The 16,470-nt window shown below is 40.2% G+C and overlaps 1 protein-coding gene across 2 annotated transcripts; it reads right to left on the reverse strand.

Moving 5' to 3' along the window:
* Positions 1-260: 260 nt before the first annotated feature.
* Positions 261-14,912, reverse strand: LOC145778132 (uncharacterized). Of its 2 annotated transcripts, XM_082589546.1 has the most exons (19): positions 14,754-14,912; positions 13,462-13,661; positions 12,429-12,525; positions 12,178-12,248; positions 11,304-11,428; positions 10,588-10,747; positions 9,924-10,088; positions 8,839-8,996; positions 8,352-8,494; positions 7,839-7,954; positions 6,746-6,858; positions 6,225-6,373; positions 5,404-5,520; positions 4,928-5,103; positions 4,027-4,072; positions 3,376-3,494; positions 2,902-3,031; positions 2,462-2,577; positions 261-2,014 (listed from the first exon to the last, which is right to left on the reverse strand). In XM_082589546.1, the coding sequence occupies exons 1-18, from the start codon at positions 14,893-14,895 to the stop codon at positions 2,468-2,470; spliced, it is 2,337 nt and encodes a 778-aa protein (XP_082445672.1). In that variant the 5' UTR covers positions 14,896-14,912; the 3' UTR covers positions 261-2,014; positions 2,462-2,467. The 2 variants fall into 2 exon arrangements, with proteins under 2 accessions (XP_082445672.1, XP_082445673.1); XM_082589547.1 differs by lacking the exon at positions 2,462-2,577.
* Positions 14,913-16,470: the final 1,558 nt, after the last annotated feature.

A 16,470-nucleotide genomic window follows, 5' to 3' on the forward strand; every position in this document is an offset into this window, starting at 1 on the left:
CAAGAACAATTTTAGTGCGTTATTTGCGACAAGGTGTTTTGTTCACCCTCGTCTGTATAGATAGCCTTAACCGTCTGTATAATCTCCTCTCGTTGCTGTATATCAGGAAACCCGTCGGTTAACCACTGCCTGGTGTCATCAATGGATGCTAGGCCTTCCATAGGGAATGCGACGACGAATACACTGAAAGCTACACAAGACGACTATATTCAGCTTGTTTGTGATAATTTAATTTTTTGGAATGCACAAAACTTCCGCATAAAAACACAAACAATGTGGTTATCCCTTTGGCTATACTTTCATACTTTGGCTAAACCGCCTAACGAAGAATAGTTTTCTGCCATGATCAAAACTAAACATCGATCAAAAATGTCTGGAGCAGATCCCTTAAGGCTCCTTTTGATTGTCACCTTCGGCGCCGGCTGGCTTCGCCCGACAAACCCACTAACTGAGCAACCTCAGGCCAATTGTCCGTTCAGCGATATTAAAAATTGGATTGTTGCAGAATAATACAAAGACAAAAGTGCAACTTCTACCCTCTTTAAGAAAGCAGACTTTTCATTTTCCGTTGAATCTATTACAATCATAAGCGCCAATAAACATAATGATCGATTCAACATTCAACAAAGGCGACAATCTAGGACGCAATAACCAAAAACGAGAGTCTTTCTGTGAGGAGCGACACAAATTTAGGACACTGTGAGTGCTTTGCATCGTTTAAATAAAAAATTATCAAGTCATTATCGAGCCAATTTTTGAACAAAACAGTTTTAGAAAACACCACAAACTACGTAATATCGCTATGGAAAGCACGTCATGAGTGACGTAACCCTGACGCAATTCATCGATTCCAGACGCTGGTTCGAAAGCGATCAACTGGATCAGATCCAACGAGAATTGGGAAATTGTTGTGAAACAATCAGGGGCGGATTCAGGAAGTATCTTTAAGGCGGGAGGGGATTTCAACAAAACTTAATGATGTGTAGTTCACATTAATCCAATCTTTCAAATTCACCGGGAATAAGTTACTTTTGTGTGTTTTAAGAGGGGGGGGGGGGGGGTGATCGCCCAATCGCGACTGGGAACAATTATTAGCAATACGTGGAATGTCTTCTAGGCTGAACAAGTGTAGGTCCCAACGAAACTAAGTGACATCATGATTCAACAGCTTCGGTGTTTGTTGCGAACAATACGCATAAGTGACAGAGGCTGAAAATAGTGACGTCACAAACAAGTCTACGTCATAGGCTATCACGCAAGTTTCGCGTAACAAGTTGAGGTAACATCAGCCAAAAGTGAACACTTTGAACAACCAGACTATTAGTTCATTGGAATACAATCAGCGCCTTGCTTTTTAAGCAACATAAATGCAACGAAGAAAAACAGCGGGATAATAATTGGTGGCAAGATGAGCAACTTCAACCCAATACCCCAGTTATACGTCCCAGCAAGCAGCACAGGGGTGATCCGCCCCCACTACCCCACCTCCTTCGTAATGAAAAGCCGCCAGACTTGCAGATGTTCAGTTGCCAGCCTTTTAGCACCCACCTTAATGCCAGAAGACCAGTGGTCTACGTTTTGCAAGCCCTGACTTACTGCTGTCAACAGAGGTTGGGTAAATGGATGATTTTCTGGCCGGATAAATTTTTATCCGGCCAGAAAAACAAAATCATTCGCATTGATACCACGCTCAGCATTATAGAAATAACTTGGCACAGAAGCTGATCAGTAATCACCCTTTCAATGCCACAGAATTCCAAACTGCTTTCCCAGTCACCTCATCGGTGTTGCTTGCAGTGTCAATTCTAACGTCGATTCAAAATGGTGACATCGTTTGAGCTTTCCCTTCAACGATAAGTCTGTTGGTCATTGACTTGGACCAGAATTTCCTTTCACTCCGAGTGATTATGACGTAAAAATCATAGATGAGCCAGCTTGCGTCTAACGCTTTTGCAACAATCCTGGATGTGTTCAGATGGTTTGAGAGCGCCAACTTGCGGAATGTTCCAAGAACCTGTGACAAAATATAAAGTCACCAAATTTTATCCATAGACTTTTCCAGGAAGAAGTTACTCTTTGCGTTTAAAAATGATTGATTGCTTGAATCTTTTATCCTCGGACTGGGAAAGCTTCTTGCAGAGCTTGATCCTGGCAGTTTCGCATACTTGTAGAGGCTTTGAACCTCTGACGCAGGCCCGGTCACCGAGATTGACAGAGTGGAGTTTCCAATTGTTGAAGTCTTGTTGCCGGAGAATTATCCAATCCATTAGATGCCGCTTAATGGAGAGCACTAGAGCAGTCATTAGAATGCGTTGCTCAAGCGCACACCTCGAGAGTCGAACCAGCGACGCTTGATGTTGAAGCTTCGTTCCACAAGTCGCGCGCTAACCAACTGAGCTCTCGGTGATAATAGTCACGCCAAATACAGGTTGCCATGGCTACAATCAGCAATTCAACATACCCTTCGTTACGTCACGAACAAACAATCGTCTTCCTCGTTGTCATGGGAAACGACCGTGACGTCACTGGCCACGCTGCTCAGGATCGGATTGTCGGAGGAAGTTTGCGACAAATACACTGATGACGTCATGAAAAGCAGGCGCGAGTTAAAGACAAAAGAAAATAGTTTAGCCACCAAATTGATTGATTGTGCTTTGAAATATAAATACATTTCACAATCACTTTTTTAAACGTTTATGTGTTAAATTTCAGGGCTGTGGAGTAAGGCGAAAAATAAACGACTCCGACTCCTCGGTGAATAACTGGCCGACTCCGGATCAGTCAAAATCCCTCCGACCCAACAGCTCTGTTTAATTCATTTAAATAACAGCATCTAGACAACTAGGTTCAGTGTAATCTTGCGCACAGCAACAAAAGTTTAAAAAAAGTTGGGATCCTCACCGGAGTCTCCCCCGTCGATGCTGACGTCATCGGGCTGTGCACTCCCGTCAAGCTTAAGCATGGAGGATAGCACCTCGGGGGCCAGAGTGATGTTGACAATGCGACTGTCGTCATCTGCGAGAGACACGTCCTGCAAGACACAACCATACTTTGTCATGGGGATGCTTGTGATGTGATAATCCACGCTTTGTTTAAGTCACTGATCACATGAAGCGGTAAGTGTTCAGTTTGAACAAAACTTTGATGGGTGGTGGCCGCAGTAGAATGCAACAGTCGGTCGTGCATTATCTCCAAGTTAGGTTCGGGCATTATTGGTCAAATCCATAGAACTGAATATCTCATCCTTTCTTCATAACACTTCAAGGTTCAAATCGTCTAAACGCCACCAACGACACAACACGATATCTTTGTTCATTAAACTATTCAGCAATAACCAAACAAGGAAATACACAACGAGCTTGTATCAACAATTACCTCGCCCGATGAGTTGTCAGCGCTGTAGATGAGATACAGGCCGTCGGAAGAGGTTGGGGTGAGATGATAAGTTCCTTGAGGAAGGTTCAATGCAGCACTGCTCTCATCACATACGTATTCTAATCAATAACAAATCAGTTTATACTTATTTTGCGTAATAGGTCGGTTGCATAGCCCACGGGTGAGAGCCTTGACATGGCAATCGAAAGGGCGCCGGTTCGACACCGCTCAAGAACACACGGCTATGTATCTGGCAGGACACTTAAAGGTATGCCTAAAGGTGGACACGAAGATTGGCTTCCTTGCCTTCCCGTCCACTTAATCTAAATCTTCAACCACCGGGCAAAAGCCTGGATACGACAAAAAACGTAACAGGTGAAGACTCATAATAAAGATCAATAAAGATTTCTGGCAAGGCATTGCGCATCAATAATATGACAAACACACCTTTGGCACATTTCTTTGCCCACACTTTGCCATCATCCAGCCTACGTCATCCCTTCAGCAGACAATCCCCCTTCCCACCCATCAAACCAACCAATCACGTCACCGTGTATGCCATGTCAACGTAGAAGAGAAGTTATAAGTTATGTTAACTACAAACTCTATCACGATTGAGTAACGATAATATTGTAAAACTAGTGTTCATACCGCCGCTAGTGGTGGATAAATCAAAATCTTCCTTCGATCTTGTCTCCTGCAAAAACACCATTATCGCGCAACAACTAAGAAATGGCGATGTGGTATGTGCAACTGAAATGTCGCTTTGAGAGGTAAATATTAATCAAGCCAAAACAGGCCAGTTCGCTTACAGTAGGTTATATGCAAAATATTATTATCAACACTACAAACTGTAGCAAACAGCAAATCAAGCCACTACTACCCTAAGAAACGTTCAGATGCATTCATCCCAATCGATAAAGCCTTCTCAGCCAAGCCTTCTCAGCAAGAAAAAGCTTCCTAACACACGTTCAGCCACTAACCTCAACAAAAGAAGAAACAAGACTTAAGCAATGAAAACAACAATTCGAAAATGACCCATCATGCACTGAAATGAAGGTCCCACCATCAGAGTCCCTCCCCCCAGGAGCAAACGCTCCTTGGGCAAAGTGGAAAACATTAAATCGACTCCGAACCGGTGTTGGACGTACTAAGTCTACAATGGTGGAGTGGGGCTACGACACGGGCCCTGTTGCATGTATCTGTGATACCGAGCCCCAAACAGCGGACCACCTTCTTGTTTGTCCTCGGCTTGCCACCCGGTGCAGTAGGTGGGACCTGTCAGTGTATAACTCCGTTGCGGAAGAATGTGTCAATCTGTGGTGTATCAACGAACTTTAGAAGACTCGATAGAAGAAGAAGCCGAAAACGTTCGCAATTTTTCTTTCCTAATATAATAAAAACCGCGTTGCTAATTGCTTTGGTGTGTTAATGCACGCAATCGCTACTAGTCCAATAGTATAATCCCCTTTTGAGTTAGAACTTCTCAAAATTTGAAATGAAAGTGACCGCTTGCTTTAGCCCCATCACGTGACATCGTCTGGCAACTCACCGAAAGTGATATGATCTCGGATGACACCAGGTGGTCAGAGTCGGTGGTCTGGATATAAAGTGGAGCGGTCTCCGTCTCATCGGTTTGGCTGACGACGCTGGTTGTTATGGCATCCGGGCCGTTCGAGGGGACATGACGGGCCCTCTTCAACGCGGGGGCAATCTTCCTTACTGTTGCTGAAATAAAGGAAATATTTCAAGCGATTCTACTGAAGTTTAATCTCGGAAGCTTACATGGCCTGCAGAGGTTTTGAACCAACGATGTTGGGTTGGCCACCGAGGTTGAAGAATTTTTTTTTTGTGAACACTAACCAGAACATGACAAGCGAAACAAATGGACAGTGCGTCAACCACATTTCTTCAACAACACAGTTCAACGTGGCAACCATTATGAAAGCTCAATCAAAATTAACCACGCTATTCATACGCGGTTATTTCGCTATCCAATGTACGTTAATAAACGTTTCCAATAATCACCTCCTCCTTTGTTCTTTTCTTTCTGTTCTCCAATTAGGAACTTCACCATCTGCTTGGGTCTGTCCCAAATCTTGAAAATGTCTTCCATATAGAGTTTATCCAGCAACTTCACTGTGTCTGTGGAGAGCAGATGGAGGGTTTAATGAGCGTATCAGCATGTGCCATGGTAGATGAAAGGCAGTTTCTCTAAGTCAAGAGACGTAATCCTTTTAGTCCACAACAAAGTTATTCAGCCGTATGGAAGCACAGAAGTAGGGTGTAATGTTGGTGCAAGGCAAACGAACAAAAGGACAAAAACTGAAATATTTTGACAATATCAAGCAAATTACAGGAATGAAAAGCATGGAAGTACTAGCAAAAACAAAAAACAGAGCAAAATGGAGGAAGTTCATATGGGAGGTTGAAGCTGATCAAACATGACCACTCTATTGAAGAAGCAGCATGAACGATGGTGAATGAGCTATTTCCATCCTGATGGATCGGAGGTGCTACTGGTGTAAAGATGCATAGTAGACACACAACAACATCACAAAGAGTTCAAATTATTAAAAGCAATTTCTATCAAAACAGCTTCTAATAAAAAAACAAACAGCCCAAAATGTATTGTAGATACTAAACTTATGTTCACCAAACGTTTCGAAAACCAAACTGCATTTATCTTCAGTGCTATAAATTAAATGATCATTGAAGTTGTCATTGCTCATTCAATTCACTCCTACATTTCGAGCTCTTTATCTATTGACGAAGCGGTTCAACCATTTTACTTCTGTCTTCCTGATTAAATGAAAGTTGAAACTTTAAACTCATTCGTTCAAACTAACCTGGAAAGTCTAGGTCGCACTCATACAACATTTTTTTCAGTTCGGACCACTTCTGTCTCAACCAGGAGGGCGATCTGGCGCTTTCCCATCCCGTCGTCAGTTGGGTCCAATTGATCTCGTTCTCTGTCTGCGGGTTCAAGCGGGCGATCCTGCACGGTGGAAGAGTATCAACAATGATGCCTTGCGTGTCACAATAATGAGTGGCTATTGTCGGTGGTGTCACTCAACATGCAGTGCATGAAGATTCTAATATATTTGACAGCGAAAACATTCTGCCGCAGAAACACACAAACTTCATGCAGAGCTATCACAGCCACTCCGGTTAAGACAAAACCTTCTCAGGCAACCTAACGATAAACGCGCAATTTCTCTTTGTGTTCCATCAATTTAAGTCTTTGATTTTTTTATTTTTTTGTTATTGTACTATTGCTGAGCATTATTGTTGCTTAAAAACGACGACTTGGCAATTACAAACACTTAAACGCTCAATCATTCTCACTTGGACGTCACAAAGGACATACTTTTGAACGAGAAGCTTATCGTCTTCTTTTGTCCACTCCTTGCCTCTCATCAACTTCCAGTTGAGGTAATGCAACCACTTGGTCCGACATTGTTTCGCAGTCCTTGTTTTCACCTTTACACGGAAGAAGTGTTCACGCAACAATAAGAGAAACTACGTCGAAAAGACGTCTCTTTTATAAGCAACTTTATCTTTACGATTGAACGTTCCCGGCAAGTTATGAGAACGATATGACGGTAAATACCACTGCTGTTGGATGAAGGGGATAGGTTGGAGTTTCTCAACCCTACACTTTACTTCAACCCCCGGTGCCCAGATAACAAATCAACTGTATTTTACAGACGTTGAGTCGGTACACAAAACCTGTTGATTTGCTGTTTGGGTAAAGAATTAAAAGTAAATCTGTCACCAATAGCTATATTCGGGTCAGGATTGGAGTATTTTCTATACAGTCTCTCATTGAGTCTTTGCTAAATTTACCTACATGGATCAAATTTACCTCCAAAATGTAAATCTATCTAGGGTTGAGAACTTGTAGGTTGAGAACTTGTTGAGAAGAGTAGGTTTTATGGTGGTGAAAAAATCGATTTTCCAAAGAGCCCAGCTTCATCTTGCATTGTTTCTCAAAGTAGAAACAAATTTGAATATGTCGCCATCAGAATCGGCTGCATAGCCCTGTAGTGAGAGCCTTTGTACGGCGCTCGAAAGGCGCCGGTTCGACACCGCTCAAGAGTATGTGGCTGTGCTTTTGGCAAAGGCGCATAATGACGAGCTTGAAAGTGACGAACAGTTCACAGCAAATATGTTAAATTTACCGCCTGAAAGTAAATGTGTTCCATGTAGGTAATTTCACAAAGCTTGCATGCTTTCCCGTGCACTTAATCTAAACCAACGGTGCCCAAAGTGCGGCCCGCGGGAACATTAGCTGGAACATTATCTGCGGCTCACGTCCGAGCTCTACATTCTGCAATATACAATTTTAAAGCTTAGGCCGAATTACAAGGAAAAATCAGTGAAAAATTTAATGCGCACACAAGACCCGAGAAAGGCCCGTCGCTAAAAAACCTTTGGGAACCCCTGATCTAAATGGTAACCTTATCAGCGACCACGGGCCATGGTATTCCTTTGGTGATGGACTCCCCGTACTCTGAACTGGTCACCGAGTACACGGCGCTGGCAAGAACCTTCTCCTCGTCCGGTGACCACTTCCCTGAACAACGGAAGAAGACTTTACGTTTATGAATACTTACTAAGCAAGCACTTAGCGCCGCATGTTGATGAAATATAAGTCGGTTGCTGCAAGTGGAGGGCGCTATTTGACTTTAACACATGTTATTAGAGAACTAATTGTCAGAGGTTATGATTACCAGAGAGTTTGAAGCATTTAAAAAGAATACACTATTGCATGCTGGTATCTAGCAATTCCACCATCGACTCAAAACAAGCACAAACTCTCTAAAAAATAAATATTAGCTGTTGCTTCATGGTGTTTGTGGCTAAAACAGGTCGTTAGTATCTGCATTGTGACGTAAGCAACAATCATGCTGCTAAAAGCAAAACTCAATCTATTAAATAACCATAATCTGACTTCAATGTAATAAACTAACCGTCTCTTTTCTTGTCTTTGAGCAATCTGAATCGATCTTTGACTGAATCCGAGCTGCGACCCATCTCTTCAGCAATGGTCTTCCAATTTCTACCATGGACTTTTTTGAGGTTCTTCAACTGGTCCACCTCCTCTCTTGAGTACCTGCAGGTAATTCATGCAACGATGCAGATGTATAGATGACTACGTAATATCAACTACATGACTCAGGATAGATATAGTTGATAAGTTGAAAAAAAAGTTGAAAATAAGTTGAAAGATAAGTTGAAAAAAGATCGAGCGCTTTCGTCGGCATGATTCTGTGGGAAGCACCAGACATATCATTGATCAGTACTGGCTTTTACTGTGAAATGAAAGCAATATATGGTACTGTTGTGCTAACTATTTTTGGATGTTTAATGAATTATCTCATGATGATCTGATGCTAAAAAGTACCGTCCTCTGTGGCACTGTTCGCTAACAATCAAGTGTCCAGAATCAAGTCTCACTTTCCTTTGTAGTTCTGCTCGTTGTACATTCTCTTGACGCGCCGGTACACTGCGAAAACAGGTCGGTTGAGTCCGAGAGCGATAGTCGGGTAAAAGTCCTTCCTGTCCTCCTTCGGAGTATGGAAGATAATGCGACTGGGATCATCGATGCCTCGTTCCTTTGAGACAACAGAGAACTATTTAGAAACAAAGTCAATTGGACGAGGAAGAGACAGCACATGAAGAGGACTCGAACCTGCCTACAGATATTACTTAATGATTTGAAACGAATGGGATCCGAAGCTGCCTACATGCCTTGCTAGATTTTAGATGGTGGATGATATATAGTTAATTAATTAACTGCAGACAGTGCACACCGTTTCGGCCTACCATTACATCATGTAAATTAAGTGAAAGTTTACAGCAGGTTTGCAAAGTGTAGAGAGCCAAGGCTACATTGAAGCGGTACCCGGTCATTTGGTCGACAGGACGTTTGGTCGACAGACATTTGGTCGACAGGACATTTGGTCGACAGGACGTTTGGTCAACAGGACGTTTGGTCGACAGGACGTTAGGTCGACAGAACGATTTATTTTAGGGTTAGGGTTAGTTAACTAACCATAACCCTAATCTAACCCTGACTCTAACCCTAACCCAAAAATGAATCGTTCTGTCGACCTAACGTCCTGTCGACCAAACGTCCTGTCGACCAAACGTCCTGTCGACCAAATGTCTGTCGACCAAACGACCGTGCACCCATTGAAGCACACGGACGTAAACCAATTATAAAAAAAGCCTCAGATTATGAGCTTGATTATAGAAATTTCTTGATGTTAAGTTATGTGGCATTGTGAGTTTAATCGTAGTTGCTGAGGTACTCTACTGCCACACACTGCTTGTTCCATATCTTAGCTTCCTTGAAAGAAGAACCATTACATGCTGAGTGCTCGTCTGCAACTATCTAAGTTTTGAGAAAAAAATACAGACATGTAACTGTTTACTTTTTTTCAATGATACATGCATACAAATTCTCGAGCTAACTAAGTTTGGAGTACATTCTTACATACTCAAGCAAAGAGAGACATCTCAAAACTTCACAAGCTCACCAGGCAATATTTGTCGATGTTTTGTTTGAGTATTTCCACTTCAGTTTTGCTCCACATTCCTGTCTCCCAAGTGAGGCCATTCTCTTTCAGCTGCTCCTTGTGCCATTTTGATGTCACCCAAACATTCCTCACAGGGTCATCCATGTGCTCCACGGAGGCGGGAAGCTGGGATACAAACATAAATAAAATGCTTCCAAAAGCACTATGTATTCTTACGGTATGTGTTTATTTGAATAGGTTACACGAGCAAATTACATTATACAGTACATCACTGTGCAGTTTTTTGACCTACAGAACATATGGACCCCATAGACCCTAACACGGAAACAGTAGACTTGTAGCAGCAGTGGGAAGATGTATCCTGAATTGCTGCCTCATAAGCAAGAAAATGAGGAGACTGCTTTTTATCTGGGCCAACGTTCACGGTGAGGTGCCATCTCCTATCTTCAGTTATTAGGTTCAGATGATTGGAACCTAATACTGAAGAAGAGGACGATGCAGGATAACGGGTACACTGGAGAAACAAACGAGTTTAGCATCTAGTTTATTAAAAGCTGCATCGTCTTTGATACACACGACAGCGAATAAAAATGGAGTCGGGACATTAAGTGATTTGTTAACTTGATGCAGTTGATTGCCACAGCCACACAGTATTTGTACTTACTGATGTTCTTTTTTCACTTCGCATTGTTTTCTTGGCTTGCTTCGCCTCGACGTCTTCCTTTTCAATTTCTATGACAGAGACATGGCCCCTAGAGGTGGGCTCATCATCTTCAATATTGATAGCAGCATACATGACACCCGGACCACCGTTAGGGGGATTTCTACAAAGTAAATGTTGAGATGTTTTGTGGTGAAACTAAAAGATGATAAGACTTTGCAAAAAGTGGTAAAAAGATTTCAAGTAACTTTTTTTTCTGCAAAGTCATATTATCTAGGAAATAAATATTGATTGGTATTTGCTTGTAGGTATAATTGTATTATACATATTATGGTTCCATCTTGAGGGGGCATGGAGTTACACAGAACAGTGCGGCTGATTTAGTGCAATTCCAATTATAACCGGCACTTTAAAATGTTTATAGCTTGGTATTTCATTTTGTGCGATTATTGATGATCAGATATCTGCAAGGACATAGTACTCCGAGCATTTCCTTGCGCAGTAATTCCACCCAAGCATGCACACAACTAAACTAAGTGAACTTAAGTTATACTGATGTTTTTAATTCGATTCGTCAAGAATGGGTTCTCGAACCATGACCATACTGAAGGTACTAACCCACCATGAATTAATGTAGTCACACATAAACGATATGCAGACACAGGAAGTGTTAAACAGTAATAATAACAATTAATATAAGAAGACACCTAAGTACTTACAAAACATGCTTCAGCTGCGACGTACCACCAACGGCAGGGTTGTAAGTTTGCGATAGGAAAATTTCGCTGTCAGAATCTTCTCTTAATTTTGTGAACACAGATCTATTGTTGCTGATAATTTCACTCTGAACAAGCAACATAATAATGTTCAAATAACGCAAATACGACGAGTACTAAAGGCTGAAAAAATGGATCACTTTAAACCAATAATGAAATTTATGTGTACAGGGTCAATGGCTTATTGGCTTAGTGGTTGATGCGTCTGCCTTGGAATCGGTAGGCATGGGTTCGATACCCTGTGCGGTCATACCCATACCAAAGTCTTTTAAAATGTGATACTAAATCTTATTCCGATTTGGTACTTAACAAAATAAATCGATTTAGGATAATAATGTACTCGGCTGCAATGGCATTGTCTGCTTTGTAAACTTCGTATCTGTGATGGATACGGCACCATATAAACACACACATTATTATCTGAATCAGAAGCAAAATAAACCAACTTTCAATAATACAGACAAGACTATGGTCTTGTTGAGATTTAAACAGATATCCGCTGGAGAAATTATCAAAAACTCTCGCCACTGGATCACACTGATAATGGACTGAAGTCAAGTAATCGCTACACATAAATTTAAACAATAGGTTTCATTTGAAGACTGAAGTTAATGGTTGTTACGGTATATTCCAACAACATACCCAAAGGTAGGCTGGATGCTGAGTATTCCTCTTCTTGCTGTTGACTTTTGTACACGGCTTAATTGGAACGATCAGTGAAATACACAGGCATGTGACTGATGCATTATTGCATATGTCCTACTTTTACCATTTAAACAGTCGCAATATGACTTTTTGAACAGCAGTCATAACTTACACTTTTTGAAGTTGAAACATTGGTTTCTCCAGAAGGAAAGAGGTTCATCACAATTTCATCTCCATAGTCACCTGAAGTGAACAAATTAACGGCAGAGTTTCAATATCTACTTACAGTTGCAATATCATAACAAGTATTGGATGTAAAAATTAGTAAAAAAATTTTACTTTTACGAAAAAAATTAGATGAAACGGTAACATTGAACAGTTTCGTTGGCAATCTAAAAATTCATTTTCTATTCCACTTCATACCTGCCATGACGTGCTGCACTGGAGTGGAATCAAAGAAACTACCATCTAATTTGTCTGGATCTGTTGATAGTATGCTGTCAGTGACTCTTTCTGTTTCCTAAAACAATCAAAATTAATCCAAGTTTACAGAAAATATATATAATATGATGAAATGAAGCAAATTGCACAGAGATCACAGTGTTTTACATGCATTGAGTAAAACTAGCATCACTTGCACAATACGTACGCAATTGCATAATAGTAGTACTGTATATTTGCTGTAGTTTTGCCACTCACAACCAATAAAGTTTTGTTTTTTTCAATTATGAATCACACTAATAACCAAAAATGCCTGATTAGCATTATCTCAACATATTTGCCATGTATTATTGGAGAACACAACTCACACAAATTTAAAAGTTTTCAATACGAGCCAATCTGAATTTACCCCACGATTACAAAGCAGTAGTGGGAACACAGCTGACTACAAATCAAGTTTTACCAATTATGATCATTTTGAAACAAACATGAATCACACAGTAAACTGGCAACATGTGTGAAAGAATTTCATGATGAAACTTAAAAACTACAGTCACATAATGTGAATATAAAAGACACGTCACACATGGCTCGATTGTTGAGTCTTTGCACATGATAACCAGCAGCGTTGCTAATCCCAAAAAACAATGATAAGTATTTACACGATTCAAACCCTTAGTATTCAGTCACTCTATGACATTTTGCAAGTATGAAATATGAACGAACATATTCAGTAGCAACAGCTCGTTACATGGCATGATTGCATTCAGTTAACTAGTATTTAATTTATGTACGGTATCTTGATAATAATGTGTTGATGAAACTACAGACAAGTTGGTTTGTAGTCACCTTCCAAACGTCCGAGTAACATCATTAACCTAAAGGACATGCCTTTGGAACTCAAACAAAAAAGAGATGAATGTCGGTTGTGTGATAACTACATAAAGTCGGCTAGATTATCTAGTCTACTGTAAGTACTAAGAAGTACAATAATTAATGTAAAACGCAGAACTACCTTCTCCTGAAATGGCTTATCTACTCTTGCCTTTTTGGTTGATTTGGTTAAGTATTTCTCAGTGTCATCATCGACATTAGTTATGCTTGGGTTTTCTAAATAAGGTTGCTGGTTCGACGATGGAGAAATGCCTGTTCTCACCATAGACAAGTGAACTTTTTCCACAGTCTCTCTTTTTACTTTATACTGGTATGGTATTGCTAAATTGTAAAAACAGCATTAATAAATAAATGTAAGTGGCTATATTTATAGCGCATTTTGCCATGAGGGATGCTAGATAAGGAATTCTAGCCTTACTTGAAGCAACTTTAAAGCCGTTGAAACAAAAACTTGTGATTTGGGAATTTTGTAGTCTTGAGCACAGAGGAAGCTGGTGTACAAGTTTCCGCCCTGGTCAAAAATACTATGACATCATACATTGGAATCAACCACAAATACAGGGTGAAAGTAATTTACCTTTGCTTTACTGTTCATACACTTCACTCTATATGTCTTGGTTGATTCCAATACCTACTCATGTCACAATATTTATGATCAAAGCAGAGACTTGTACACCAGCTCCAAAATAATATTATGAGGAATAAGTACAGGGCATACAACGGAGTCTCAGCAAGACATTTCATGGCATGTCAAAAAATAGGTAATGTGCAATATTCTGTATGTTATCGCAATGGGGGATAAATTAAAACATTATTATTATACATAATCACAGTTCAACGTTTTAAAGGCAGAGAAAACTTTTTCTCGAACCGTAGAAAATTTCATGATCAGATCACCGCTTCAATGCGTGATGGAAATCTACAGATAAATCTGCATCAGGCATTGCAGAGTGCAAAAAACAGTGTTGCAGAATGCGTTTTCGAATATTAAATTCTCATCAGTGCAACTACGTTTATGAACGCAATAACAACGGTTAAATTTAAACTCAATACAATACATTACAAACATTATAAGGACATATTCTCAGCTTTATCTGTAGATTTCCATCACGCATTGAAGCGGTGATCTAATCATGAAATTTTCTACGGTTCGAGAAAAAGTTTTCTCTGCCTTTAAAACGTTGAATGGTAGTTTAATCAATTATTTCTGAAAGTTCCTTGGTTTCCTATTATAATCACAGTTGGCCAGAGAGTAAAGTTACTTTTCCGACACCTAGTTAGATATATAAAATACATATTATCATTTACAAAATGTAGCTATAATATACAAAAATACATAATAAACAAAATACAAAAATTATCATGTAGCAAAATGCTTCGTATAATATTCAAATATTAAACAAAAATACTTACATTTTCTTTTCCTGGAGTTGAAAATCTTGACAACTTTAGCATCCAATGGAATGCGAGCATTTTTCTTGCAAGGAGGTTCTTTGATTGAAACATTTTCATAATCATGAAGGAACACAGACGTGTTTTCATTATTATCACTCATTTTCTAGAATTTCTGAACAAACTGCCTGGTACCAGTACAAACACATTCTGCTTTAGGCCATGAATTGTTAGCCACTTGGCCAAGTACCGGTAGTATGGTATCCTCAGTCCAAAAGGCATTTGTTATCAATTTAAATAAAAAAGTAGTTCTCTCTATGGCCAATTGGACAAGGTTACATACTAATATTGCATGCATTTATAATATGCTGTTTTTTCTATTTTGATTGTTAAATTTATGGTATGCCACATTTTGATGTCCAGTTTTTCTCAATAAACTCAATTTAAATCAACCCATAGCACAAACAAACAAACTTTTGGCATTAAGTTATCTAGGATATTACCTTATGTCATTGATTGATTGGTTTTAAATCTTTATCCTCGGACTGACAAAGCCTTGATAGGTTATCCCTGGCAGTTTCACATGTTTGTAGACTGTAGAGGCTCTTGACGCAGAGCCGGTTACCGAGATTTATAGAGTAAAGTTTCCGATTGTTGAAGTGTTGTTGCGAAGGAACTATTCCATCCATTAGATGCCGCTGAATGGGGAGCAGTCCTTAACTTGCAGAATGAGCAACTTCACAGTCTTTCTAACTGAGGATTTGTGCTGACTTACAGGTAATTCTAGCAAGCGATTTGAATAACTAGTCTCTTCTAAATAAAACTACTTTTTTGTAAATATGTTTAGAAAATAAGATTACAGCAATCTCACAGGACACCCATTGCGTAGCACCAATGGACGCTCATCAAGCAAAGCTGGTAAGTGGTAATGGTGGTCCGGTGGTCTCACTTTCAAGTCTCAAACCACCGCGTCCGTACCACCGTCGTTCTTCTTGGAAAAACCTAGAACATCACACAACTAAGGCGAAAGAGAAAATTGAATTGAGTCCTGTCTTTGTCATGAGTTACCAGGGGGGTGTGGGGGGGTTTATATACCAGTCCCAGGTATATAAGTCCCCCCACACCCCCCTTGGTAACTCATGATAAAGACAGGACTCAATGGACATGGCTCTTTCGCCTTAGTTGTGTGATGTTCTAGGCGTTACCGTTCTTCTTGCTTCTTCTGGCAGAATAATTCTGCACGATCCGCCTAATAAACAATCCGTAAAAAACGGGTGAGCAGTAACATTCAAGCGCTGATGAAATCACTTCTCGTCATCACATTTCGGCAAATGTTGTACTTTTTCTATGTACAAATGAACAGTGAACACAGAAATTTAAACAAAAACAATCAAATTTTCATCAGCAAAGCAAGTGCAACTGCGGAAAGTAAGACACAAAATTGCAAATTGTGAGTTTGTGACTGCTATGCACAAGTTCAGGACTTTACTATGCACGGAGAACTTGAAAAATTTACGGAGTTTTTCGCGGCATGAGCAGGGTCACTTTGCAACTGCAGAAGCACAGATAGAGACTGTGGCAGAAGACTGTTAAAAGCACGTTTTGTGATGGACGGTGTCTTGTTTTCTGTACTGTTCGTAGCTTTTAAGTAGGCGAGGCATAATAATTTGAGTTCAGGTGGAATAAAGTGAAATAAAAATGCTTTCTTAAGCGTATTAACATCCAAGTTGAGAGTAAT

This window comes from Aplidium turbinatum, chromosome 10 (genome assembly GCF_918807975.1).
Source record: "Aplidium turbinatum chromosome 10, kaAplTurb1.1, whole genome shotgun sequence".
In the NCBI taxonomy this organism is placed as follows: domain Eukaryota; kingdom Metazoa; phylum Chordata; class Ascidiacea; order Aplousobranchia; family Polyclinidae; genus Aplidium; species Aplidium turbinatum.

Excerpts from the sequence above, each read along its gene's own strand:
- LOC145778132 (XM_082589546.1), bottom strand. The coding sequence starts at position 14,895 with ATGAGTGATAATAATGAAAACACGTCTGTGTTCCTTCATGATTATGAA. Across the intron at positions 5,104-5,403 it reads AGAAAAGAACAAAGGAGGAG|CAACAGTAAGGAAGATTGCC; the intron begins GTGATTATTGGA and ends CCTTTATTTCAG. Across the intron at positions 2,578-2,901 it reads CATCGACGGGGGAGACTCCG|TGTATTTGTCGCAAACTTCC; the intron begins GTGAGGATCCCA and ends TGACGTCATCAG.